Raw genomic sequence first — 24,635 nt, 5'->3', positions numbered from 1 at the left:
AGAAATGTAAATTGCTAAGACTTTTGTTAACTGAGGGAGACTCACGTCTTGGAGGATTGTGATCTCTGTAAGTTAACTATTTGTTTTTCCTTTGTTTTAGGGCAGCCAGGAGTGCCTGAGGAAATGCCCTATATATCCCATGGTGGGGTCTTCAGCTTGCCTTCTGTTCCCTCAAGTGTATCTTAGAACATTGAGTAAGAAATACTATATAGATAAAAATGGGTAGGACACAATCACTAACCCTACAGGTAAGGCACAGATTTTCTGTGGGAGCCAGAGGCAGAGATCCTGCTTGTTCGCGGGCTTAAGGCGGCCTAACATCTTTCTTCTTTATTCCCAGTCAAGGCCCTGTATAAAGTTTTTCCCCTGCCCCGAGCCAATCATAAGAGAGCTCACATTGACAAATGCATCAGGTTACATGCATTTCGTAGTAATAATAAAATGCCTTCAGCTATGCGTGGACTATTTTATGTCTGAATGACTCTGTGTAATAATATGGCCATTTAGATCCGTGGATTTCGGGGCATCTCAGTAACAGTATTATCCTCTGGGAGCTGGTTGACTTTTACCGAGTATGAAATTATGCCTCTTCACTGCAGTTCACAAAGAGCAAATCCTCTCGCCCGTTGCCTCGGCTTCCAGCATCCCTCGAGGAGCCGCATGGCCAGTAGTCTGATTGGTCAGGCTGGAGAAAAACCCTTGCCTCGCGCACTAGAGCGTTGCCAACTACAATGCCCAGAAAGTCGTGCGCGGAGTTGAGCCAATGGAAGCATTTCCGCGGGAATACATCGCGTAGGGGTGGGACTTCCGGCCTCCTCCTTGTGGCGGCCATTTTGCTGTTCTCGGGCGTGCCGGGGCGGGACTGAAGTGACGGAACTGTCAAGGCGCAGAAATCGTTGCCCCACGGCAGAGAGGCGGGTCCGCGGCTGGCGACGCCGCCCGGGCTGCCCCGCGTCGGGGCCGGGACGGGGACCACCGGCCCGGGTGTTTGCCCCACCCACAGAGTCCGATGGCGGCGGCCGCGCCCAGGAACCCGGCTCAGGTAAACGCTCGTCCCCGGGCCCTCCCGCCGTCCCCCCGACCCAGACCCGAAAGGCCCGAGCGCGGGGCGCCGGCTCGCGTCCCTGCGCCCAGGCCCCGGCGTCCGGGACAGGGAGGCGGCGGCGGGCGGGGGCCCCGTGCGGGAGCGGGCTCCGGGCCGAGGGCGGCCGGGGCCGAGGCTGGAGCGGGGCTGAGGCGGGAGGATTCTGCCCTCGGGGGACAGAGAGCGTGAGGCGGAGTCGCGCCCGGACTGCGGGCCGAGGTGCCGTACCTTCGTTCCTGGGGCCCTGGAGGATCGTGAACAGAAGAGAGACGCAGTCAGTGTTAGGGTGTTAACAGCTTTCCAAAAGCTGCTCAAGGAGGAAAGGTTGGAATGAGGGTGATGAAGACAAGCGAGCCCCGGGAGTGGAGTTCTTGTCGGAGGTCACTGAGCTGCTGGGAGAAGTAACTGCGGACTGAAGCATAGAGTTCAGTTAGCCTGAGGTCACTCAGGGGAGGCCTGATCTCGTGGAGCCCAACCCTGGTTTCCTCAACCACAAGTTCTGAAGGTTGTGAAAGCACTTAGAGAACCTATACAAGTAAGGAGAGGTTGCCTCAGTCCCTTACTGGTCTTGACAGCGCCAGTATGGTGTCCAGGATTGTGGTGTGTTGAGGCTCTTCCCTTGCTGTTTTTCCAGCTGCTGGGTGTGGGCATCCCAAGAATACCCCAAGCCCGGGGTCCTGAGTGCAGGCCAAGGGTTACATGCAGGTGTTCTTGTTGCTGTCAGCCAGTATAAACAGGTGTGAGACGTTATCCCAGAAATAAATACCAAAGTGTGCAAACGCTTGAACCTGTTTTCATTCTCCCTGCGAGGAACAAAGAGCTGAGGGTCAAGAATCAGGCCTCTAATGTGGCTATTGAGAATTTGGGCATCTGTTATGTAGGTAATGAGAGGTTTGGATAAGGGGGCTGGTGGTCTTACCTAAGTCTTAATAGGTCCATCTGGTTGCAGAAAAGATAACAGACTATGGGGGTAAAGGAGGAGGCAGGAGTCCAGGAGGAGGCAGCTGCTATAATCCAGATTGATGGACCAGAGTGGTGGCCATAGAGGTGGGTGAAAAGTTGGACTCTGTCCATTTTTTGAAGAGGGGTGGATTTTTTGATGTTGTAGTTGAGGGAGAGAAAGGGAGGAGTCCAGGATGACCCCAGGGTTTTTGGTCCTCGAAGCTGAAGGGATGGAAGTGCCATCATGTGGGATGGGGTAATTGATGATAGGTTAATTTTCTTGGAGACTATGAGGAGTTTTGTTTGGTCCTGTTAAGCGTCTCAGATGTTTCAGAGAATTGTGAGTGGAGACAGCAAATGGGTATCTGGATTCACAGGTCTGGGTATCTTGGGAGGAGGTTTTGGATGAAGAAATCCAAAAGTGGTGACTATTGTGTCGACCAGGGCGGAGCTGTGGATTGCATTTAGATTGGGGAATGCAGGTCATCATGACAATGCCTTAGCTGGTCAGATAGAGGAGGGTGCATGATGAGGAATGATTGTCTTGCTGGGCACCTGATCAGTGTTGCTGGGCACACGAATGCAGGTGAAGGAGGGAAGTGATCAAGGTAACCATATGGGGGAGAGAATGGTTTGGAACGTGATCAAGGCTTCCATGGGATGAGTGGATATGAGATGGCTATGGAGGCATGGGAGTGATTGAGACAAGATGACACTGAGGCCAGGCTCCTGCTAATTCACTACTGTAGTTTCACTGGAATTTTGTGATGAGCTTTGGTGGGGTCTGCAGTGTTCAGTCTTGTTGGTGGATAGGTCTGGGGCAGACTTTCAAAAGTGGTGGCTATTGTGAGGACCAGGATGGAACTGTGGATCACATTTAGGAAGTGTAATGTAGGTTATAGTGGTAATGCAGTTTTCAGGTTAGAAAGACTAGGGTGCATGCTGAGAAGTGGGTCTCTTGCTTAGTACCTGGTTGAGATCCTAAGAATGAGAAACACAAGGGAGGGAGAGAGGATGATCTGGGAGGTGGCTAACGCTTCCATGGGATGTATGGGTGCAAGATGGCTTCAGAGGCAAGAGAGTAATTGAGGCAAGATGAAACCGAAGGCAGGGCTCCTGCTAATTCACTACTGTATGGATTTACCAGAATTTTGTGGTGAGTTTTGATGGGGTCTGGGGTGTTTCAGTCTTGCTGGTGGATAAGATCTGGGGTAAATGTAGTCATTTGTGAGAATCATTATGCCTGGCAGGGAGACTATAAGGATTGGGGTTTTAGGGAAGGTTGAGTGGAGAGTGGGGAGTGTGACTGCTGAGGGGACAGCAAGTCCAGCACAGAAGTGGAAGTGGGTCATGGGCATCTATAATTCGTAGTGCCTCTGGGTGGCTAGTATTGAAGCAAGGATCAGAGGTACAGAGGAGGCCTTCAAAGCAGAATTCAGGGCTTTGGCCAAAGTAGAGCTATGGGAGTGCAGCTGTGGGGACTGAAGATGTGAGAGAGGTACAGTTTACAGAACAATGTGCACAACAAGAGGAAGTGTGAGCCAAGGGCCTCAGGGTATTGGAGCTGAAGGGTAAAGCATGAGCCATTTCATTGCGTTTTGGGAGTCTCAAAATAGAGACCTTGGGGGAATTGACAGTATGGACCATACAGGCCAGGAGGAATTTGGATGACATCTCTTGTTTCCCTTGCCTGATGTTGCTGAGGGCAGAACACAGTGAATAAAGAGAACCTGAAGATAGGGTGGACATTAGTGGCACCTAGGCATGGCATTTCTGAAGTGGGGACCTCTGAAAGAGGATAAGTGTGGGATAGATGTGTGGCGAGATGGATTGTGGGACTCAGAGAATGTTCATGGTTTCATCTGTCCCCATCATAACAGGATAGTGTGACCTTTGAGGACATTGCTGTGTACTTCTCCTGGGAGGAGTGGAGGCTCCTTGATGAGGCTCAGAGATGCCTGTACCACGATGTGATGCTGGAGAACTTTACACTTATATCCTCACTGGGTAAGGCCCTCACCCTCCACAGTGGCCTGAAGTAGGCTCTCTTCCCTCCCCACCCACCATTTCTCAGTGTCTCTCACATGCGGACCATGGGCACTGCTTGCTTCTCAGCTTACTGGGTAATTGCTGTGTTGATAGGGCTAGTTTATTTGCACTGCCCTCTCCTCTTCCCCTGAAGCCTCAATAACTGCTATACTGAACCCTCTTAGGAAAGGATTCAAGGTTAGTAGATTTTTAGTGAGCTTAATGGATTCCGCCATGCTTGTCCTTTGTTTGGATCAGTGTGTACAGCTTCATGTCACTTCTGTATCCCAGCGTTTGTTTGTTTGTTTGTTTGTTTGTTTTTAAAGTAAGCTCTATACCCTTGGGGCTTGAACTCACAACCCTGTGATCAAGAATTGCGTGCTCTAGGGGCGCCTGGGTGGCTCAGTGGTTAAGCGTCTGCTTTTGGCTCAGGTCATGATCCCAGGACCCTGGGATCAAGACCCGCATCGGGCTCCCTGCTCAGCGGGAAGCCTGCTTCTCCCTCTCCCACTCCCCCTGCTGGTGTTCCCTCTCTCGCTGTGTCTCTCTCTGTCAAATAAACAAATAAAATCTTAAAAAAAAAAAAATTGCGTGTTCTACTGACTGAGCCAGCCTCTGTTTTCCAGTTTTTGATTTCTTCTTTTAACTGACTTTTCCTTGTGTCTGCTTGTGCCAGGTTTGCATGCATTGTCATCGTCACTACTTACTTGAACCATAGGCTACTTTTCAACACACTCCTGCAAGGTTTGTAGTTTAGGTGCATTTTCTTTTTTTTCCCCCAGCTTTCTGGAGATACAAAATTATATAAAAGTGCACAGGGCGTGCCTGGGTGGCTCAGTCAGTTGAGCATCCAACTCTTGGTTTCGGCTAGGTCATGATCTCAGGGTTGTGGGATTAAGCCCTGAGTCCGGCTGCAGCTGAAATCAGCATGGCATCTGCTTGTCCCTCTTTCATCCTCCCTATGCTTGCTCTCTCTCAAATAAATATAAAAGATCTTTAAAAATATATATACTAAAAAAAATTAAGTGCACAGTGTGATGATTTGATATATGCATACATTGTAATATAATTTCCACAAGTGAAGTTCATTAAATATCTACCACCTCATAAAATTACATTAATTTTTTTGTAGAAATGCTCAAATCTACTCAGTAAATTTCACATATACAACATCATTATTAACTATAGTCACCATGCTGTATGTTACATCTTCATAACTTTTTAATCTTTTTAATTTTTCCTATTTTTTAAAGATTTTATTTATTTCAGAGAGTGAATGAGAGAGAGGGCATGAGCAGTGGGGCAGGGAAGGGAGAAGGAGACTCCCCACTGAGCAGGGAGCCCAATGCGGGGCTCAATCCCAGGACTGTGAGATCATGACCTGAGCCAAAGGCTGATGCTTAACCGACTGAGCCACCCAGGCACCCAAACTTTTTCATCTTATAACTGAACATTTGTGCTTTTTGACCAATATCTCCCCATTTCCCTCACACCCCGGCTCCTCGTATTCTACAGGCATACCCCAGAGATATTTTGGGTTTGATTCCCGACCACCACAATACAGCAAACATCACAATAAAGCAAGTCAAATGAATTTTTTGTTATTCCAGTACATATAAAAGTTACGTTTATTACACTGTAGTCTTTTTTTGCTTGGTTTTAGAGCGCAAGTGGGCAGGGAGGGGTAGAGAGAGGGAGAATCTTAAGCACGCTTCACACTCAGCACAGAGCCTGATGCGGGGCTCAATCTCACGACCCTGAGATCATGACCTGAGCTGAAATCAAGAGTTGGACTCTTGGGGTGCCTGGGTGGCTCAGTCATTAAGTGCCTGCCTTCAGCTCAGGTCATGATCCTAGGGTCCTGGGATTGAGCCCCGCATCGGGCTTCCTGCTCTGCGGGAAGCCTGCTTCTCCCTCTCCCACTCCCCCTGCTTGTGTTCCCTCTCTCGCTGTGTCTCTCTGTCAAATAAATAAAATCTTTAAAAAGAAAAAAGAGTTGGACTCTTAACTGACTGAACTACCTGGTGCTCCTGTTTATACTGTAGTCTACTAAGTGTCCCAGAGCATTATGGCTAAAAAAAATGTACATTTAAAAATACTTTACTGTTGAAAAATGCTACCATCACCTGAAATTCCTGCAAGTATCTTTTTTGCTGGTGAAGGGTCTTGCCTTGATATTGATAGCTGCTGACTGGTCAGGGTGGTACCTTGCAAGGTTAGGGCAGCTGTGGCGATTTCTTAAAATAAGACAACAATGAAGCTTGCTCTGTTGATTGACTCTTTCTTTCATAAGTGATTTCTCTGTAGCATGTGATGCTGTTTTATAACATTTTACCCACAGTAGAACTTCTTTGAGAATTACAGCCAGTCCTCGCAAACCATGTTATGCAATATTCTTAATTCTTTGTTGTCATTTCCACAATCTTGACAGCATTTTCACCAGGAGTAGATTCCATCTCTTTTTCTTGAATTTTTAAAAAAATTTAATTCCAGTATAATTAAATACAGTGTTTTTTAAAACATGTTTTTAAATTTTAGATTCCATCTGAATAAACTTTCTTTGCTCATCCATACAAAGCAACTTCTCATCCATTTAAAAAATTTTTACTTTAATTTTTTAAAATTTAAATTCAGTTAATTAACATATAATGTATTATTTGTTTCAGGGATACAGGTCTGTGATTCATCAGTCTTATATCCATTCAAATTTTATCATGAACTTGCAATAATTCAGTCATATCATCAGGGTCCTTTTTTTTTTCTTTTTTTAAGGATTTTATTTATTTGTGAGAGAGTGAGCAAGAGCGCGGGATGAGGAACAGAGGGAGAGGGACAAGCAGACTCCATGCTGAGTGGAGGGCTCGATCCCAGGACCCTGAGACCATGACCTGAGCTGAAATCAAGAGTCGGATGCTCAACCAACTGAGCCATCTGATGCCCCCAGGCTCCACTTCTAATTCTAATTCTCTTGCCATTTCTATCATATCTGCAGTTACTTTCTCCACGGAAGTCTTAAACCCTTCAAAGTCATCCATGAGGGTTGGCATCAACTTCCAAACACTTTTTGATACTTTGACCTCTGCCACCCATGAATGGCAGTTAGAATGTTCAATCTTTTCCAGAAGGGTTCGATTTCCTTTGCCTAGATCTATCAGAAAAACCACTATGGCAGCCCTGGCCTTACAAGTTGTATTTCTTTCTTTCTTTCTTCTTCTTTTTTTTTTTTTTTTTTAGGATTTATTTATTTATTTGAGAGCGTGGGAGAGCGCATGTGCGTATGGGGGTGGCAGGAGTATAGGGAGAAGGTCTTATTAAGTAGACTTCCTGCTGAGTGTGGAGCTCGACACAAGGTTGTTCTCAACAAATTGTATTTCTTAAATAAGACTTGAAAGTCAAAACTGGGGGGCCTGAATGGTACAGTTGGTTGTGTCTGACTCTTGGTTTCAGCTCAGGTCATGATCTCAGGGTTGTGAGATCGAGCCCCACTTCAGGCTCCAAGCTCACCTGGGAGTCTGCTTGAGATTCTCTCTCCCTCTACTCCTCCTGCTCATGTGCGTGTGCATACTCTCTCTCAAATAAATAAATCTTAAAAAAAAAAAATCAAAATTATTTGGGCTACATGAGCTACAGAATGGATATTGTGTTAGCAGGCATGAAAACATTAATGTTGTACATCTCCATGTACACCAGGTGCTTTGTCAATGAGCAGTAATATTTTGAAAGAAATCTTTTTTTCTGAGCAGTACATATCAACAGTGTGCTTAAAATAGTCAGTAAACCATATTATAAACAGGGTGCTGTCATCCAGGCTTTGTTTTTCCATTTATAGCTCAGGCAGAGTAGATTCAGCATAATTCTTAATGGTCCTAGGATTTTCAGAATGATAAATGAGCACTGGCCCCTAACAAGAGAGTTGGCCTGTCCTTTGAAGCCAGGCTTGATGTCTCTAGCTTGGAAAGTGCTAGATGGCATCTTCCAATAGAAGGGTGTTTTGTCTGCATTGAAAATTTGTTGTTTAGTGTAGTCACCTTCATGAATGATCTTAGCTAGATCTTCTGGATCACTAGCTACAGCTTTTGCATCAGCACTTTGTATTTTGATGGTATGGAGATGGCTTCTTTCCTTCAGCCTCAGGAACCAATCTCTGCTAACTTCCAACTTGTCTTTGTGGATTCCTCACCTCTCTCAGCCTTCCTAGAATTGGAGACAGTTAGGCCCTTGCTCTGGATTAGGTTTTGGCTTAAGGGAACTTTGGGGCCACTTTGATCTATGCAGACCACTACAACTTTCTATCAGTAGTAAGGCTGATTTGCTTTCTTACCATTTGTGTGTTCACTGGAGTAGCACTTTTATTTTATTTTTACATTTTTAAGATTTTATTTATTTATTTGACAGAGAGCGAACAAGCACAAGCAGGGGGAATGGCAGGCAGGGGAGAATTCTCGCAGGCTCCCCACTGAGCAAGGAGCCCGATGTGAGGCTCGATTCCAGGACCCTGGGATCATGACCCAAGCCGAAGGCGGCCGCTTAACCGACTGAGCCACCCAGGCGCCCCTGGAGTAGCACTTTTAATTTCCTTCAAAGACTTTTTGTGGTTTTTTGCATTCACAACTTGGCAACACTTGGCCAGCTGTTGGGCTCAAGAGGCTTAGCTCGCTTTTGGCCTATCTCGGTTTTCAACATACCTTCCTCACTAAGTGTAATCATTTCTAGCTTTTGATTTAAAGTGAAAGATGTGTCACTCTTCTTTTCACTTGAACACCTAGAAGCTATTGTAGAGTTATTAATTGGCATAATTTCAATACTGTTGTGTCTCAGGAAATAGAGTGGCCCAAGAGAAAGATAGGGCAATGACTGGTCATGGAACAGTTAGAAGAAACACATTTGTCATTTTTTGATTATGTTAAATGTCATATGGGTGTGGTTCGTGGTGCTCCAGAACAATTACAATAGTAACAAAGGGCTCTGATCGCAGATCACCATAACGAATACACTAATACTGGAAACATTTGAAATATTACAATTACCAAAATTTGATACAGACATGAAGTGAGCAAATGCTGTTAGAAAGATGGTGCCAACAGACTTGCTCGTTGCAGCCTTGCCACAGACCTTCACTTTGTAAGAAACACAGTATCTGTGAAGCATCATAAAGCAAAATGCCGTAAAACTAGAAAATAAATAAATATGCCTATACTCTCTGTTTCTATGATGTTCACTTTTATTTTTTCCTAAGCATTCCAACCACGGTGTACAAGGGTTCCTTCTACCTTCACCCTCCCCAACACTTATCTCTGCTCTTTTTGAAGGTAACGATCTTATCAGATGTGGGTGATACATCATTGTGGTTTTGATTTGCATTTTCCTGATGATTTAACTCATTGTTAAAACCATTGTCAAGGAGCTTTTTCTCTGTTTTTTTTCCCCCCAAGAAGTTTTACATTTTCAGGTCTACATTGAAGTCTTTAATCCATTTCAAGGTAATTTTTTGAGTGGTATAAGGTAGGATCCCAGGTTCTTTCTTTTTTTTATTTTATTTGTTTTGTTTTGTTTTATTTTGTTTGGCATGTGCATATCCAGTTTTCCCAGCACCATTTACTGAAGAGACGTTCCTTTTCCCATGCGTGTTCTTGGCACCCTTGTCAAAGAAAGAGTAGTTAACTATATATGTGGGGGTTTATTTCTGGGCTATCATATTTCATGGGTCTGGATGTCTGTTTTTATTCCAGTACCGTAGTGTTTTGTAGTATAGCTTGAAATCACAAAGTGTGGTCCCTCTAATTTTGGATATTCATGATCAAGATTTCTTTGGCTTATTTGAGGTCACTTGTGGTGCAAATTTTAGGATTCTTTTTCTGTTTCTGGTAAAAATGTCATTGGAATTTTGGTAGATATTGCATTGAATTTTAGGTTCCTTTATGTAGTAGAAGCATTTTTTTTTTTTTTAAGATTTTATTTATTTATTTGACACAGAAACAGCAAGAGAGGGAATACAAGCAGGAGGAGTGGGAAAGGGAGAAGCAGGCTTCCTGCTGAGCAGGGAGCCCGATAATGCGGAGCTCACTCCCAGGGTCCTGGGATCATGACCCGAGCCGAAGGCAGACAACGACTGAGCCATCCAGGAACCCCTATATAATAGAAGCATTTTAATAATAATTCTTTCAGTCCACAGACATGGGATATCTTTCCATTTATTTGTCTTCAATTTCTTTCATTGGTGTCTTACAGTTTTCATTGTACACATCTTTCATTTCCTTGGCTAATTTATTCCTAAGTATTATATATTTTTTAATACTCTTCCAAATGGGATTGGTTTCTTAATTTCTCATTGAGATGTTTCATTGTTAGTAATAGGCACATCTGATTTTTGAATGTAGATTTTATATCCTGCAAATTTACTGAGTTTATTTATTCATTTTGCTTTTTTTGGTGGACTTTTTAGGGTTTTCTTTATATAAAATCCATGTCATCTGCAAACAGTTTTGTTTCTTTTCTGATTTGGAGACCTTTCTATTTCTTGTCTGATTGCTCTGGATAGGACTTCCAGTACTATTTTGAATAGCAGTTATGAGCATAGGCATCTTTGTCTTGTTCCTGATAGTAGAGGGAAAGTTTTTACCTTTTCACTGTTTAATGTGTTCTTAGCTGTGGGCTTATATATGGCCTTTGTGATATTGTGGTGTGTATCTTCTATACCTAATTTTGGGGGAGTTTTTATTGTGAAAGGATTCTGAATTTTGCCAAATGCTTTTTCCACATCTATTCAGATGATCATATGAGTTGCCTTCTTTGTATTAATAAGATATGGCACATTTATTGATTTACTTATGAGGAGACCACCCTTGTATCCCAGGGATAAATCTCACTTGATCACAGTTTATGATTCTTTTCATATACTGTTGAATTTGGTTTGCTAGTACTTTGTTGAGCTTTTTTACATCTGTGTTCATTAGGGATGTTGGCCTGTAATTTTGTTTTCTTCTAATGTCCTTCCCTGGCTTTGGTGTCCTAATATTAGTCTCCTAAAATGAGTTTGAAAATTCCAAGATTTTTGGAAGAACTTGAGAGTTTAATACTTAAAATGTGGATAGAAATCATCACTGAATCTATCTGGTCATGACCTTTTCTTTGTTGGGATATTTTTGATTACTGATTCAATTTCCTTGTCTATTTGGATTTTCTATTATGATTCAGTGTTGGGGGGCGCCTGGGTGGCTCAGTCGGTTAAGCGTCTGCTTTCAGCTTAGGTCATGATCCCAGTGTCCTGGGATCAAGCCCCACATCGGGCTCCCTGCTCAGTGGGGGGGCCTGCTTCTCCCTCTCCCTCTGCCACTCCCCAGCCTGTGCTCTCCTGCTCTCTGTCAAATAAATAAATTTTAAAAAAATCTTTAAAAAAAATGATTCAGTGTTGATAGGTCGTATGTTTCTAGTAATTTATTCTAGGTTATCTAATTTGTTGGTGTATAATAGTTCATAGTAGTCTTTTTTATGATCCTTTGTGTTTCTCTGCTATCAGTTGTAATTTCTCCTCTTTTATTTCTGAATTAATTTATTTGAGTCTTGCCTTTATTCTAAGTTAATCCAGCTAAAGGTTTTTCAATTTTATCTTTTCAGAAAAGCAGCTCTTTTTATTGTATTTCTAGTTTTTATTTTACTTCTGTTCTGATCTTTGTCTTTTCCTTTGTTTCACTAACTTTGGTCTTAGTTTTGTTTTTTTCCCAGTTCCTTAAGGTGTAAACTTAGGCTGTTTGAGAGCTTTATTATTATTTTTTTTTTAGTGCTGGCATTTAGTGCTCTAAACTTTTTTCTTAGAATTGCTTTTTCACATTCCATGTTTTGTTTCCACTTTTGTTTTTCTCAAGGTATTTTTTTATTTTGCTTTTGACTTTTCCTTTGGCCAATTGATTGGATAGGCATGTGTTGTTTAATACCCACATATTTGAATTATTAAGCTTCCTCATGGTTTTTTGTGTTTTTTTAATTTTTATTTTTATTTATTTTATTTTATTTTTTTAAGATTTTATTTATTTATTTCACTGAGAGAGACACAGCGAGAGAGGGAACACAAGCAGGGGGAGCAGGAGAGGGAGAAGCAGGCTTCCCGCGGAGCAGGGAGCCCGATGCGGGGCTTGATGCCAGGATCCCAGGATCATGACCTGAGCCGAAGGCAGACGCTTAACGACTGAGCCACCCAGGTGCCCCTTTTGTGTGTGTTTTTTTTTTAAAGATTTTATTTTAAAAAAAGAAATCTTATTTTTTTAGGTAATCTCCACACCCATGAGGGGTCAAACTCCTAACCCTGAGACCAGGTTGCAGGCTCCACTGACTAAGCCGGCCAGTCACCCCTTCCTCATGTTACTGATTTCTAGTTTTATTCATTATGTTAGGAAAAGGTACATGATAGAATTTCAGTCTTCTGAAATTTGTTAAGACTTGTTTGACATAGGGTGCCTGGGTGGCTCAGTTGGTTAAGCGACTGCCTTCGGCTCAGGTCATGGTCCCAGAGTCCTGGGATCGAGTCCCACATCGGGCTCCCGGCTCAGCGGGGAGCCTGCTTCTCCCTCTGACCCTCTCCCCTCTCATGCTGTTTCTCTCTCTCTCTCTCAAATAAATAAATAAATAAAATCTTTGGGGCGCCTGGGTGGCTCAGTTGGTTAAGCGACTGCCTTCGGCTCAGGTCATGATCCTGGAGTCCCGGGATTGAGTCCCGCATGGGGCTCCCTGCTCAGCGGGGAGTCTGCTTCTCCCTCTGACCCTCCCCCCTCTCATGCTCTCTCTCTCATTCTCTCTCTCTCATATAAATAAAAAATAAAAAAAAAAAAGCACAGAGAATATTCTGTGTGCACTTGAGAATGTGTATGCTGCTATAGTGGATGGAATGTTCTATATATGTCTGTTTGATCCATTTGGACCAGAATGTTCAATTCAGATATATCCTTACTAATTTTCTGTCTGGATATCCACCATTGTTGAAAGGGGGATATTGATATTAATATTCAATTGCTGTCTTTTTTGCCTTCAGATCTAGTTGAATTTGCTCAAGACTTAACTTATATGCTCTGGGGCGCCTGGGTGGCTCAGACGGTTAAGCGTCTGCCTTCGGCTCAGGTCATGATCCCAGGGTCCTGGGATCGAGTCTCACATCGGGCTCCCTGCTCCTTGGGAGCCTGCTTCTCCCTCTGCTTCTCTCTCTCTCTCTCTCTCTGTCTCTCATGAAAAAAAAAAAAAAAACTTACATGCTCTGATGTGTGATGCATACATACTCACAATTTTTACATCTTCTTGGTGAATTCATTCCTTTATCATTATATAATGACCTTGTCTCTTGTGACAGTTGTTGACTTAAAGTCTGTCGTATCACCTATAAGTATAGCTACCCATATTCTGTTTTGGTTTCCATTTGTGTGGAATATCTTTTCCAGTTCCTTCACTTTCAGCCTTTTGTTTTGTTTTGAGTTCAGCCATGGTATCTCTTTTGCCATCTTGTTAATTATTGTCTGAGTGTTTTGTAGCACCATTCTTCCTCTCTCACTGTCTTCCTTTGTGATTTGAGGATTTCCCATGGTGTTATGCTTTATTCGTTTATCTTTTGTTTCTACTGTAGGTTTTTGCTTTGTGGTTACCATGAGGCTTCTTTAAGTCATCTTATAACATTCTGTTTGAAGCTGATAACTTTAATTGCATACAAAAACTCCTTTACTCACCTCCTTCACATTTTTTGTTTTTAATGTCACCATTTACATTTTTTTTTTAGATTTTATTTATTTATTAGAGAGCATGAGCAGCGGGGAGGGCCAGAGGGAGAAGCAGACTCCCCACTGAGCAGGGAGCCCGACAGAGGGAGTGGGACCGGGGGAGGGGGGGCTCGATCCCAGGACCCCTAGATCATGACCTGAGCAGAAGGCAGACGCTTAACCCACCCAGCCACCCAGGCACCCCACATTTTTATATTTTGTAACCATTCACAGATTGTTGTAGATAGTTTTTGTTTTTTTGTTTTTTTTTTTTAAAGATTTTATTTATTTATTTGAGACAGAGAGAATGAGAGACAGAGAGCATGGGAGGGAGGAGGGTCAGAGGGAGAAGCAGACTCCCCACTGAGCAGGGAGCCCGATGCGGGACTCAATCCCGGGACTCCAGGATCATGACCTGAGCCGAAGGCAGTCGCTTAACCAACTGAGCCACCCAGGCGCCCCTGTAGATAGTTATTTTTAATAGTCTTTTGTCCTCCTTACTGGTGTTGAGTGATTAACACACTATTAGAGTATAGTAGTCTCTTGTTATGCATGGGGGGGCGGGGGGGTATATGTTCCAGGACTCCCAGTGGATGCCTGAAACTTCAGATAGTACTGAACCCTATACATAGTATGTTTTCTCTTATACATACATACCTATGATAAAGTTTAATTTATAAATTAGATACAGTAAGAGATTAACAACAATAATAAAATATAATAATATTAATAGTACAATAAAAGTTATGTAAATGTGTTCTGTTTCTCTCCAAATATCTTATTATATCATACTCACCCTTCTTGTGATGGTGTGAGATGATACAATACCTAAATGATGAGATGAAGTGAGGTGAATGACTTAGGCTTTATGACATAGCATTAGGCTACTATTGACCTTCTGACAATATGTTATAATGAAGGAGGATCATTTGCTTTTGGACCATAGTTGACCATGGGTAACTGAAACCATGGAAAGTGAAATAGATAAGGACGGACTCCTATATTTTGAATATGACTATACAATTGCATTTATCAGTGTGTTCTATATTTTCATGTTACTAATTAGCATACTTTTAGTTTGAAGAACTGTGTTTAGCATCTTTTGTAGGGTAGGTCAAGTAGTGATGAACTCCCTCAGCTTCTGTTTGGGAAAGTCTTTCTCCTTCATTTCTAAAGGACAGCTTTGCTGGTAAAGTATTTTTGGTTTGCAGTTTCTTTGTTGCAGCATTTAGAACACATCATCCTACTTTCTCTTAGTATTCAGTGTTATAGCTGAGAAAACTGCTCATACCCTTATGAGGGGAGGGGAGTTCCCCTGTATGAGTTTTTCTCAGGGCTTTCAAATTCTCTTTGTCATTACATTTTGACTTTTATCATGAGTTGACCTTTGAACAACATGAGGTTTAGGGGTGCCAACCCCTATGCAGCCAAAAAACCGTATATAACTTTTGACTATCCCCAAAACTTAGCCACTAATAGCCTATTCTCCACCAAAGCCTTACTAATAACATAAAGTCAATTAACCCATATTTTGTATATTATATGTATACTGTATTCTTATATTAAAGTAAGCTAGAGAAAAGAAAATGTTAAAATCTTAAGAGTAAATACATTTATAGTATTTTAGTGTATTTATTGGAAAAAGTCTGCTTATGAATCAATCCGCACAGTTCAAACCCATGTTGTTCAAAAGGGTCAACTGTAATGTGTTGGTGAAGTCCTCTTTGGTTTGAATCTTTTTGGGGACTTAGGAGTATCATGTACTCAGATTTCCATGTCTTTCCCCAGATTTGGGAAATTTTCATCCATTATTTATTTATTTTTTAAAGATTTTATTTGTTTATTTGATAGACACAGTGAGAGAGGGAACACAAGCAGGGGGGGTGGGGGAGGGAGAAGCAGGCTTCCCGAAGAGCAGGGAGCCTGATGCGGGGCTCGATCCCAGGACCCTGGGACCATGACCAGAGCCAAAGGCAGACACTTAACGACTGAGCCACCCAGGAACCCCATCCATTATTTTTTAATCCATTATTGTTTAAATAAGATTCCTGTCCCTGCCTCTCTTCTTCAGGGCCCCCATAATGCAAATATTATTCTGTTTTCATGATGTCCTATAATCCACATAGACTCTCTTTATTCACTCTTTTTAGTTGTCTTTTTTCTAATTTGACTGAATGATTTCAAAAGACGTATCTTCAGGGGCACCTAGGTGGCTCAGTTGGTTAATCATCTGCCTTTGGCTCAGGTCATGATCCCAGGGTTCTGGGATCGAGCCTCGCATCAGGCTCCCTGCTCAGTGGGGAGCCTACTTCTCCCTTTCCCTCTGCCTCTCCCCCTGCTTGTGCTTTCTCCCTCTCTCTTTTTCTCTCTGAAATAAAATCTTTTTTTAAAATGTGCAGAGCACTATTAAAAAAAGAAAAAGATGTATTTTCAGTTTCCGATTCAGATTTTGATTGATCAGGCTGGCTGTTGATGCACTCTATTGCATTTTTCCTTCCTTCCTTCCCTTACCCTTTTTTTTTTTTTTAAGATTTATTTATTTATTTATTTATTTGACAGAGAGCGAGCGAGCGAGAGCAGGAACACAAGCAGGGGGAGTGGGAGAGGGAGAAGCAGGCTTCCTGCCAAGCAGGGAGCCCGATGTGGGACTCGATCCCAGGACCCTGGGATCATGACCTGAGCCGAAGGCAGACGCTTAACAACTGAGCCACCCAGGCGCCCTCCCTTCCCTTTCCTTTCCCTTTTCCTTTCTCTCCTTTTCTTCCCTTTCATTCATTCAAGTTGGGGGCAGGGAGAGGATCTCAAGCAGACTATGTGCTGAGTGCAGAGCCTGATACAGGGCTCGATCTCACAACCCTGAGATCATGATCTTTGCTGAAATCAAGAGTCAGACGCTTAACTGACTGAGCCACCCAGGCGCCCCCTGCATTTTTCATTTTTTTTTTTTTTTTAAGATTTTATTTATTTATTTGACAGAAACACAGCGAGAGAGGGAACACAAGCAGGGGGAGTGGCAGAAGGAGAAGCAGGCTTCCCGCAGAGCAGGGAGCCTGATGCGGGGCTCAATCCCAGGACCCTGGGACCATGACCTGAGCCGAAGGCAGATGCTTAACGACGGAGCCACCCAGGCACCACCATTTTTCATTTCATTCATCGTATTCTTTACCATAACTTTTTTCCAGTATAATTAACATACAGTGTTTTGTTTGTTTAAGGCGTATAGTATAGTATACCATAATTTATTTGGTCCTTTTTTATATTATCTGTTGAAAAAGCTTGTATTGTTTATAATTGTTCTCCTTATTTCATTGAATTGTCTGTGTTTTCTTGTAGCTCATTGAGCTCCCTTAAAAGAATTATTTTGAAATCTTTGACAATTCTTAGATCTGCATTTCTTTGGGGTGACTGATCAATTACTGTGTTCCTTTGGGAGTGCCCTGTTTCCTTGATTTTTTTGTGTGTGTGTTTCTTACAGCCTTGCATTTTTTTTTTTTTTTTAACATTTATTTGAGAGAGAGAGCGCACAAGAAGGGGGAGCGGGAGAGGGAGAAGCAGACTCCCTGCTGAGCAGGGAGCCCGATGCGGGACTCGATCCCGGGACTCCAGGATCATGACCTGAGCTAAAGGCAGTCGCTTAACCAACTGAGCCACCCAGGCGCCCTAGCCTGCATTTTTGTCTGTGCATTTCATGAAGTAGTTAGTCCCTTCTTCCAGACTTTACAGAAAGGTTTTGGTGGGGAAGATCTTTACCTGTGTGTAGATGTGAGTGCACCGGCTTGGTGGGGTGTGGCAGTTCTGACTACAGTTTGGTCAAGAGGCTTAGTGTCTGTGCAGCTCTGTTACCTGAGATCAGTGTCATCAAAGACTGTAGGAGTCCTCAATAGCCAAGGCTGTGTGTGTCCACAGTAGTAGACAGTGCTACTGGGAACCTCCTGATCTCTTTCTCCCACAGAAAATGTTTTGTCTCGTGCCTGAGACCTGGGCACTCAGGTGATAGCCATGGAGCAGTTGCGCGGCTGGGGTCCAGGGTGTATGCAGGGTTGGTGTGAGTGGCAGCTCTGCTTCTGGAATGGAGCAATAACTCCTTTTTTGGTGGAGGGGGCCGCTCAGTATATTCTTCTCTGGCAGGTCCCCCATGGTGATAGCTATTGGTTACCTTAGTGCAAAAGCTGCCGGGGTCTTCTGCAGAGCAAGCATATGGGGTCCATGCCTGCAAACACTTGGACACGTCTGCTGGGTAATCTGTGATGTTCTGCCACTATAGCAGGACTTGTTGATGTTCTCTGCAGCAGAGGCTGCTGAGGTGCCCTCCAGAGTAGGGGAGTGGAGTGGCATCAGTCCTTTGGCTGACATAGCCCCACCCTTCTTATTTTCTGCCTATATCCAGCTGTCTTCACTAAGCCAGTGTCCCCATCAATCCTTCCTGTGTGGTTATTCTCCTTTTTGTGTGCTCCATTGTGTCACTGTAGTAGTTTGTTTGTTTTTTTTTAATGATTTTATTTATTTATTTGAGAGAGAGAGCACGTATATACAAGCAGGGGAAGTGGCAGAAGGAGAGGGAGAAGCACACTCCCCGCTGAGCAGGGAGCCTGATGTGGGGCTCAATCCCAGGACATTGGGATCGTGACCTGAGCCAAAGGCAGATGCTTAACTAACCCAGGTGCCCCTGTAGTATCTTAATTGACTCTTAAGCCTACCAAAGACAAAGGCTGGTTTCTTCTTGTATTACGCTGACATCACCTTGCTGTCTTTTGTGCTGAATAGCCCGGGATAGTGCTGGCTATTCATTTGTCCTGTTTTTCCCTTAAGACTTGTATCGTCCATGTCCCATGTAGTTGCTCAGGGCTTACACGGAAGAATCCTTTGTGTATCAGAGGATGGGCAGGACTCCAGACATGACAGAGTGGACTCAGAGGGTCATGGTCCTGGTCAATGGATGGAGAGAGTGTTCAGATCACACCAGGTCCCCCATGGTGAACCTGTCTTTATTCACCCACACTTTCATGTTGTTTTCAGTGGCCACACTTCATTTCTACCTTCTCAGTTCCATTTTGACATTTCGCCAATTTGTCAGTTCTCTCATCATTTCTAGTACGATTTCCAGCACAGGGATAATCTCCACCTCTCTGGACTCCACATCTCACCCATTTCTCTCACTGTTGCTGTACTCCAGCATTGGCCATGAGATGTTCACACATCCCTAACTTGACACTGAACAGCAGCTAATCTGTTACAGTTGGGTTTTAATGGGCTTGCATGCATGCTTTTACCCAGCCTCACATCAGCAGTAGCAAAGGTCCTGCCAAAGACTCTTGGCAGAGAAATGAGTTGTAGTCCTTGCCTCTTTTTCTTGTCTCATATCCTGTCTTTGTATCCTTCCCCTGGTGAGGTCTCCACCATTCTGTGACCTTAGGGGTCAAATAATGCACAGTGGCTGTTCCTTCAACTGAATTCCAACTGCTGTGTCTGGAAAAGCATGTCATACACTCCTGCCTAGATGAGATGGATGCATATATGTGATGGGCTCACCCCCTCACTATAGTCAACACATATTTCACCAGCATTTCTTTGCGTTCAGGTTGTTGCTGTGGAGCAGAGGATACGGAGGCATCTTTTGAACAGAGCACTTCTATAGGTGTGTCACAGACCACGACGCCCAAGGCAGCTCAGTCTTCCCGTAAGACCCACCCCTGTGAGATGTGTGGTCCAGTCTTGAGAGACATTTTCCACTTGGCTGCGCACCAGGGAAAAGAAAACAGCCAGAAACTGATGAGGTGTGGGGCATGTGCGAAACGATTTTATTTCAACATAAACTCTCAGCAGCAGGAGCAGCACGTGGGAGAGAAACCGTTCAGATGCGCTGTGGACAAGGCCTCTTTTGTGAAGAGCTGCAGAATCCATGATTCAGGAAAGCCCTTTACCTGTGGAGAGGTTGAGAAGGACTTCCTGTCTGGCTTGGGGCCTCTGCAGCAAGAGGCCACACATACTGGGGAGAAGCCACACACGATCACCCAGTGCAGGGCAACTTTACAAAGCAGAAAAAGTCATTACACCTGGGGAGAATTCAAGAAAGCCTTTGGTCCCAAACACACGCTTGTTCAGGACCACTGTTTTGTGTGCAATGAATGTGGGAAAACATTCAGATACAAATCTTCATTTGCTATACACCAGAGATTCCATACTGGAAAAAGACATCATGAGTTTGGTGAATGCGGAAAATCCCTTAGGCAGAGCTCAGCCCTCAGTCAACATGGAAAGACTCACATTGGGTCCAGGCAATACAAGTGCAGCAAATGTGGGAAATCCTTAAGCCAAAAATCTGTCCTCATTCATCCCCAGAAATGGCACAATGGAGAAAACAGTTATGTGTGCAGTGAATGTGCAAAATCTTTTAGCCATAGCTCAGTGTTGATTCCATGTAGAGGTCAAACTGGAGAAAGGCCTTACAAGTGTAGTGACTGTGCAAAATCTTTTACCTCTATCTCTGCCCTCAGTTATCATCAGAGATCTCATACAGGAGAAAGGCCTTATGAATGCACTGAATGTGGGAAATCTTTTATCTCTAGGTCTGACCTCCGTTATCATCAGAGAGTTCATTCTGGAGAAAGGCCTTATGAGTGCAGTGAATGTGGGAAATCTTTCATCACTCGTACTGCTCTCCGTTATCATCACAGAGTTCACACTGGAGAAAGGCCTTACGAGTGCAGTGAATGTGGCAAATCCTTTACTCGAAGAAATAACCTCATTATACACCTAAGAGTTCACTCAGGTGAAAGACCTTATGAGTGTAGTGAATGTGGGAAATCTTTTACCTTTAGCTCCAGCCTGCGTTACCACCACAGAGTTCACACTGGAGAAAGGCCTTATGAGTGTAGTGAATGTGGGAAATCTTTTAACAATAGGTGGACACTCATTCGACACCGGAGAATTCACACAGGAGAAAAGCCTTATGTGTGCAGTAAATGTGGGAAATCTTTTACCTGTAGCTCCACTCTCCAGTATCATCATCGAGGTCACCTTGGAGAAAGACCTTATGAGTGTAGTGAATGTGGGAGATCTTTTACCACTAGTTCTGCTCTCCGTTATCACCAGAGAGTTCATACTGGAGAAAGGCCTTATGAGTGCAGTGAATGTGGGAAATCTTTTATTTCTAGGTCTGACCTCCATTATCATCATAGAGTTCATTCTGGAGAAAGGCCTTATGAGTGTAGTGAATGTGGGAAATCCTTTATCCGAAGAAACAACCTCATTTTACATCAGAGAGTTCACACAGGAGAAAGGCCTTACAAGTGTAGTGAATGTGGGAAATCTTTTAACAACAGGTGGACGCTCATTCAACACCAGAGAGTTCACACAGGAGAAAAACCGTATGTGTGCAGTGAATGTGGGAAATCTTTTACCTGTAGCTCCACACTCTGTTACCACCAAAGAGTTCATGAAGGTAAAAGGCCTTATGAATGCAATGAATGTGGGAAATCTTTTACCTCCAGTTCCACTCTTCGTTACCATCAGAGAGTTCATACAGGAGAAAGGCCTTACAAGTGCAGTGAATGTGGGAAATCTTTTACTTTTAGTGCCAGCCTTCGTTATCATCACAGAGTTCACAGTGGAGAAAGGCCTTATGAGTGCACTGAATGTGGGAAATCCTTTAAGGATAGATCACAATTCAATAAACACCGGAGAACTCACACGGGAGAAAGGCCTTACGAATGCAGTGAATGTGGGAAGACGTTTAGCCAAAAATCTTCCCTGTCAATACACCAGAGAATTCATAATAGCGAACGGTCTTATGAGTGTAGTGCTTGTGGGAAATCTTTTACATCTGTCTCTGGCCTTGGTTATCATCATAGAGTTCATAGGGGAGAAAAACCTTATCAGTGCAGTGAATGTGGGAAATCTTTCACCAATAGCTCAATACTGATTCGACACCAGAGAGTTCACACAGGAGAAAGACCTTATGTGTGCAGTGAATGTGGAAAATCTTTTACCAGTAGCGCTACCCTCTCTTATCATCAGAGAGTTCATGCAGGTAAAAGGCCTTATGAATGCAGTGAATGTGGGAAATCATTTACCTCCAGTTCCACCCTTCGTTATCATCAGAGAGTTCATGCAGGAGATAGGCCTTTCGGGTGTAGTGAATGTGGAAAATCTTTTATCTCTAGCTCCAAACTACGTTATCATCAGAGAGTTCACACTGGAGAAAGGCCTTATGAGTGCAGTGAATGTGGAAAATCCTTCAGGGATAGTTCCCAATTCAGTCAACACCGGAGAGGTCATACTGGAGAAAGGCCTTACGAGTGTAGTGAATGTGGGAAGTTTTTTACACGAAAATCTACCCTCTCTCAACATCAAAGAGTTCACACTAGAGAAAGGCCTTAGGTGTACAGGGAATGTGTAATTTCCTATTCACTGTTAACACTGGAGGGAACTCTGAGGAGCCATCTGAATTGAATCTCAGACATCTAAACATGCACAGTGGGATATCCCTTGGAAGTTTCAGTACTGTAATAAGCTTGTGTAAATATGTTGCACTTTCTAAGCTGTCCAGGGCGCTTTCTAGATTTAGCTCACTGCTAGATTTTGTGACCAAAGCCTTTTCACAACTCTCCTGCCTGGCAGGTCCACAAACTACGCATCCGTCACCTCCACAATGTATTCAGTGAAGCTGACCTTTGTTCTCTCATGAATTAGAACAAATTAGTCGTAACCTGAGCCCTTAGGGTCAGTTTCCCCATCTCCTTAAGTACCTTGGGCATGGACCTGAATCATTGATGACCCAGGAAATAGGGGTTTGGCTGGTAGCTTACAGAGAATGACTACCTTTTTTAGGGACATGTTAGTCTCATGTGACACTTGTGATGAGTTTTTTCAGCTTCCAAGTCCGAAACGGTAAATGTCTGCCGCACATTGCTTTGGCTTATGTGATTATCAAGGCCTTACTCTTTAAGTCCTCTTTAATCTTAGATTTCTACTTACTCTATGTTTATATATGGATTTGGGCTCAACAAGCATCGCTGGGTGAACTTTTTAGGAGTCTCAAATTGTCTGTGCTTAAGGAGGATGGCAGAAAATAGCTTGCCAGTTTTGACCAAATTTGCATTGCTGCCCCACAACCTCTGAAAAACTGCAGGGCTTTCTGGTTTTCATTTGAGATCTGGATGCTTTGTGTTTTAGGAGTTTCAGTGATGACCCCAAGGAGGGGTCAGTTGGGAGATCCTCAGATGCTTCTGAAAGGAACAGGAATTTCTTCCCCTTACTCAAAGGAGACATCACAGGAGATGTCAGCACTGTTGAGGAGTTATCTTCTTCAGCTTTACAAACAGCTATGTGCCCTGATGTCCACAATCTATTGGGCTAGGGTCACTGGTTTTAAGACCATAGTGTGCAGGGGAAGCCATAATTGGTACAGAAACACTGGCTTAATAGGATGTGGAGGAGACTGCATCCAAGTAGATAGAATGTGCCTCTTCTAAAAATGGATCCAGACAAGTTTCTGTGACAGTGACTGTAGAATCAGTGTGTATACAAATCTCAGGACCTCTAGGCATATTTATCTTGTGTAGGTAGTCATTGTTGGAGAAAAAAATAAAAACTAAAATAATCAAAAGGTTCTGTGGTTTCCTCTCAGTGATGTTTGCCTCAAAACCACTGCCACAGATGCGGGGAAAAAAGGTAAAGGGGGTTCTGTATTTCTGCGATATGGCCCTTGTAACCCAGGAAGCATTCCTGGTGACTTGTTTGGAAATATTCATTGTTCTCCACATTTGCTGCCACTGAGGTAATATCCCCGTAGGCATAAGAAAGAGAGATGGAGTCAGTGTGGGGTTGTCAAACCTATTTTCCAAAAAGTGGGACAAAGACATTCTATCTTGAGCCATTTTTAAAGCTTTATTGAGGTATGGTTTATATGTTCTAACTTGCATATATTTACAGTATAATTTGGCAAGTTTTGACATAGTTACAAACTTCTGAAACCATCATCATAGTCCTGATAATGACCTTATCTGTCACATTATGCTTACCTCATGTCCTTTTATAATCTCCCTTGCCCCTCCCACCCTTCAGGTAACCACTGATTTACTTTCTCTTACAATAGATGGATGAATACCTTTGAATTTTTTGAATTTATGTTTGGAATTATTTTGTTTTTTCTATGTGTCACAATTACTTTGAGATTCATCAGTGATACTATATGAGTAGTCAGGTTTTTTGTTTTTTGCTGAGTAGTATCTTTGGATATACCAGTTTATCCACTTATCTGTGTATGAGGATTTGGGTTTTTTCTAGACTTTGACTATTGAAGATAAAGCTAGTATAAATATTTGTGTTCTTTATGTGAATGTATTATGTTTCTTTGATCTTCTGTCGGGAACTTACGAGTAAAATGTCTGGGTTACAGGACAGGTAATGTTTTACTTTTGATTATACCTTTTTCATCTTCCCAGCAGTGTATGAGAGTTCCATTTCCTCCATATTCTGAATACTTGGTTTGGCCATTTTAATTTTAGCCTTTTTAATAAGTGTTTAATGTTCTCTCATTTTGTTTTAATTGCATTTCTGTAAGGATTCACTATGGGCATTTTTTCAAATGCTAATTGCTATCTACAACTTTGGTAAAATGTCTGCACATATCTTTTTCTTATTCTTTGAGCTTCGGCTATTTTCCTTTAACAGGACAATGAAACAAGTGTGTGTGCGTGCGCATGCGTTATTCACAATGGATTGAACAGCTGTAGCCTTTTAAATTTTTTCTGCATTATTAATATGTTCTCCATCATCTTTTTAAATTTTTTTTTAAGATTTTATTTATTTATTAGAACAAGCAGTGGGGAGGGACAGAGGGAGAG

At 43.0% G+C, this 24,635-nt stretch overlaps 1 protein-coding gene across 2 annotated transcripts; it reads left to right on the top strand.

Annotated features, from left to right (window-relative positions):
• Positions 1-914: 914 nt before the first annotated feature.
• Positions 915-24,146, top strand: LOC117997766 (zinc finger protein 418-like). 2 transcript variants are annotated; one of them, XM_034986081.1, is made up of 3 exons: positions 915-1,042; positions 3,907-4,033; positions 19,367-24,146. In XM_034986081.1, exons 1-3 carry the CDS (start codon positions 1,010-1,012, stop codon positions 22,165-22,167), a joined length of 2,961 nt encoding a protein of 986 aa, XP_034841972.1. In that variant the 5' UTR covers positions 915-1,009; the 3' UTR covers positions 22,168-24,146. The 2 variants fall into 2 exon arrangements, with proteins under 2 accessions (XP_034841972.1, XP_034841974.1); XM_034986083.1 differs by lacking the exon at positions 915-1,042 and adding an exon at positions 1,193-2,131.
• The last annotated feature ends 489 nt before the right edge of the window (positions 24,147-24,635 follow it).

This window comes from Mirounga leonina, unplaced genomic scaffold (genome assembly GCF_011800145.1).
Source record: "Mirounga leonina isolate KUSES-001 unplaced genomic scaffold, KU_Mleo_1.0 Mir_376, whole genome shotgun sequence".
NCBI classification, from domain to species: domain Eukaryota; kingdom Metazoa; phylum Chordata; class Mammalia; order Carnivora; family Phocidae; genus Mirounga; species Mirounga leonina.
The sequence above is the reverse complement of the archived record's forward strand: the minus strand, read 5'-3'. Positions and strand labels throughout refer to the sequence as shown.

Coding starts and splice junctions, on each gene's coding strand:
- LOC117997766 (XM_034986081.1), top strand. CDS start 1,010: ATGGCGGCGGCCGCGCCCAGGAACCCGGCTCAG. Junction 1,043..3,906: donor CGCCCAGGAACCCGGCTCAG/GTAAACGCTCGT, acceptor CCATCATAACAG/GATAGTGTGACCTTTGAGGA. Junction 4,034..19,366: donor TACACTTATATCCTCACTGG/GTAAGGCCCTCA, acceptor CTTTGCGTTCAG/GTTGTTGCTGTGGAGCAGAG.